Source organism: Cucumis sativus, chromosome 2, assembly GCF_000004075.3.
Source record: "Cucumis sativus cultivar 9930 chromosome 2, Cucumber_9930_V3, whole genome shotgun sequence".
NCBI lineage: Eukaryota > Viridiplantae > Streptophyta > Magnoliopsida > Cucurbitales > Cucurbitaceae > Cucumis > Cucumis sativus.
In genome coordinates, this window is record NC_026656.2 from 21,329,144 (window position 1) to 21,333,296 (window position 4,153).

General features: G+C 28.0%; 1 protein-coding gene across 1 annotated transcript; it reads left to right on the top strand.

Moving 5' to 3' along the window:
- Window positions 1-1,415: 1,415 nt before the first annotated feature.
- LOC101205730 (ethylene-responsive transcription factor ERF003) lies at window positions 1,416-2,286 on the top strand. The gene is made up of 2 exons (XM_004138799.3): window positions 1,416-1,595; window positions 1,702-2,286. The coding sequence occupies exons 1-2, from the start codon at window positions 1,513-1,515 to the stop codon at window positions 2,111-2,113; spliced, it is 495 nt and encodes a 164-aa protein (XP_004138847.1). The 5' UTR covers window positions 1,416-1,512; the 3' UTR covers window positions 2,114-2,286.
- The last annotated feature ends 1,867 nt before the right edge of the window (window positions 2,287-4,153 follow it).

Here is a 4,153-nt window from a genome sequence, read left to right on the forward strand (position 1 = left end):
TATGCTACCTCTCTTTTTAAAAGTCTGCAAGATAAATTAAAGGCCCATCGATTATATCTTTCAGTTTTTTCAATTAAAAACACTCGTCAAATTCAAATTTGTAAACGCTCATCAAATTCAAACTTGTTGATAAGTTGAATAATTTAATTTTTGTGTCATCTTGATCAAATTTCTATAATTATTGAAAGTCTAAGAGTTTAATTTTAATATTTTTAGAAATATGGGACTCAATGGTAATTGTTGAAAGCTGAGGTTTCAATTTGTCTATAAGACATTAGATCTACCCTTTAATAATAATTTAGGTAATGTTTAATAATTATTTACCTTTATTTCTTAACCTTTTGCTTTTTAAATACATGTATTCATATTAAATTTTGAAAAGTAAAAAAGTAAAAATAAAAATGTGTTTTTGTTTTCAAATTTAACTCATAAATCAACTTTTTGTACCTAAGAAAAATACAAACATTAACAAGAGATTCAAGAAAAAATAGAAAAAATAGATTTAATTTTAAAAAATAAACGAATGATCGATCATATACTGAATTTTAAAATTTCCATTTAAAAGTTTGTATGCTTTTTTTGTTCACAAATTCCTTTCAGTTTTCATCTTTTATAACTACACATTTATATAATTTATAAATTTTGATAACCAATCAATTTTTTTATAACTACACATTTTGAAAAAAACCAATATTCCCACACTAGTTAGTTGTCTAATTATGTTTTAGTTCATTCTTTGTTCATATACATAACCTCATTGAACTTACAAAATTTTGTTATCCCATCAACTAAAAATATCATAAGCATGCAAAATAAATTTGTAAACTTTAGAAAAGAAAATCATACAAAAATATTAAATATAGCACAACTATTGTAGTACTTATCTACAATAATTTGAAGATAATAAAATTAATTTTGTCATAGATTCACTATTGATTTGGTTATGTTAGGAAAAGAAAGAAAAGAAGAATGATTAAACGTTATTAACAAAAACTTTTGTGTTTAATCCATTGCCATCATTATTTTTGGGTATTCATTTTTAAAAATGGCTAAATTTTGCAAATGTCCACATTAGAGAAAGAATCTCAATGATTGTCCATGTTCTCTCCTCTATTTGCCAATTATAAAGAAAAAAACAACAAATGAATGAGCCCACAATTTTTGAACATCAAAACAAAGTAAATGTGGGAGGAAAAATAAAATCCTTTTCTTAATTTTATTATTTTGTACATAGCAAAATTTCCCATAAAAACCCCAAAACCCCAACAGAAAAACAACCTCAAATTTCAAAATCCCATTGGTGTAAAATAGAAAAAATAGACTCACACACATACAAAATAATTATAGGTCATAATTGTTTGTAGCACTTTTGTACGAGTTTAATTGATAATATTTCCCCCCTCAATTTCCCCCCTCCTTATTAAATATCTCTTTCCCTTATATTTCTCTTTCAGGCATTTTCACAGACACCTTTCCTTCACTATAATTTTCTTCGGGACTAGCTATCTATCTATGGCCAGGCCTCAACAGCGTTATCGAGGCGTTCGTCAAAGACATTGGGGTTCATGGGTCTCCGAAATTCGTCACCCTTTATTGTAAATAACCCAACTTTCTTCAAATTTTTCATCTCTTCTTTTAAACCCCATTTCCTCAAAATCTTTCTATCTCTGTGTTTATGCTCTGTTTTTCTTTTTCTTTCAGGAAAACCAGAATTTGGCTTGGTACTTTCGAAACGGCTGAAGATGCTGCTAGAGCTTACGATGAAGCTGCTCGTTTAATGTGCGGTCCAAGAGCAAGAACCAATTTCCCTTTCAACTCAAATGACTCAAATTCCTCTTCTTCTAAACTTCTCTCGGCCAATTTGACTGCTAAACTCCACCGTTGCTGTATGGCGTCCCTTCATTTTCAGAAACCGGCCACCCATCGCTTCAATTCCGGCGTTGACGTGGCCGGGATTAAGCCGCTGACGGTGGAGGGAAATACCCAAACGGAGATCGGGCATCAGCCGTTCGTGGCCCTGGAAGAAGATCATATTGAACAGATGATTGAGGAATTGATTCATTATGGGTCTGTTGAGCTCTGCTCTGTTGTGCCACCCTCTCAGGCGTTTTGATATTAATTTAGAAAACAATATTAAAAGTTTAAATGCCCATTTTGGTCCAACTTTAGGAATTACATAAATATTGTTAGTAATGTTTTTTTTTTCTTTTTCTTTTTGGATGTAGTTTTCTACTACTTTATTTGTAAAATCCGATCATCTTAATGTACTAGTACTAGTTATATATATATATATATATATTTATATAGTTTATATTTATTTGTATGTTTGGAAGTATTGGTTGATAAGATATAAATTGTTATTTTAAAAATTTGATAGAACTTACAAAAGAAAAAGATGAGAGATTTTGTGAACATTATTATAACGTAGGTTGACAATTATGCTATGCAAAAGAAGGTTAAAAAGCTTCTTTTCAACTAGATTATCTGACCACTGAATTTAAAATATGTGAAATTATGATATTAATCTATGTTTAAAATATTAAAATTAACATAAATATTTGCTACAATTTCAACAAATATATGAATAAAATATCAATATTGATTAATATCGGTTTGGGCTTTATGATATTTGGTAGTACGAGTTTTTATTTTAAAATTAATTGACAATAAAGAGTTTGTGTCTTTTTGCTTTTTTTTCAATATGAAATTTTCATAAAAAACTTTAAAAATTGATTTTACACAATGAAATAACAATAAGAAAAACAAATGGCTATTTTTTTTTAATTAAAATAGGACGATTGATTCAAAATAACACATCTTTTCATCACTAATATATTTCACAAATTAAATTAAGTAGATGTTATACGAGAATTATTAACTTTTCTGACTGAATATTTATAAATAAAAATATTTGTAATATTATATTCTCACAAAAATAAGTGAGAGTGACACTAATATAAAACAATACTGAATATAATAGTTAGATATGATGTTATATTTTGTTAGAAAATAGCCCACATAAACACAATTAAACTGATTTAAATATATGGTTTTTTTATTAGATATTTGAAATTAAATCTTCAACCCTTCGAATTGTTTTGAAGTAAAAAAAAAAAAAAAAAAAAAGATGTTTAAGATCTATGCATAGGCATATTAAATTAACATCATAAGTATGCTTTTAACATATCATAAAAGAGAAGGACAGCTTGATAGCATTGGAAGTCTCTCTCCATCTGATCTCTCCTATGAAACAGAACGCATGTAAACATACCAAATGATGCACTCCTCATTCTGTACTTCCATTTTTTTTTTTATTCCTTTCTAATCAAACAATGAATTGGACAAAGATTGGTAGATATGCCAGTTTCCATCAATCATGCATATCATTCATACCATATTGTAATTTCCTAATCATCTAACAACATACCAACACAAATAATATAGACCCCTTCAATCCCATCAATTATACATACATAATCATAGCAGAGGAGTAGCCTATTAATCAAAGATGTCTTAGGTTAAATTTTCATACATCAAAAGCTAGGTCAAAGTAAAAGTTGTGACTTCAATATCGTCCCAACAAATCCTAACCAAAAAAATAATTACACATTTATCTCTTCCTTTTTATGTATGATATTTCATTTTGAGCTAGAGAGTTGGAAAGTCAAATTATCTCGTTGAAAGATATGATACACGCACCTACGATTCTTTAAGCTATTGCACTTACATATTAACCAAAAGAAAAAAGAAAAAATAAAAAACAATATTCTCACATTATTGTTTTAAGAAAATGATGGGTTGTGAAGCTCCTTGACTCTAATTAACTTGACGAAAAATTATAAGAACCGTTTTGGATGAGAATTGTTGTCAAGAATGATATATATAGATAATAGTATGTATAATGTTGTAAATATATTGTTTTTTTAACCATATATACTAACATGTAATACCAAATTAAAGTTTACCTCTCTCTCTCAATTCTAACTCACTCATTTAGTTCAAGTATGGATGCATCATTGATATACAAGAAGAGGAAGAAAACTAACAATAATAAACTACTGATTTTGGATTAATGTGAGTAATTGATGTGGCCATTAATGTATAACTTCAAATGTTAGGGTTTTGTTAACCATTTGAATATTGGAGGAAATGA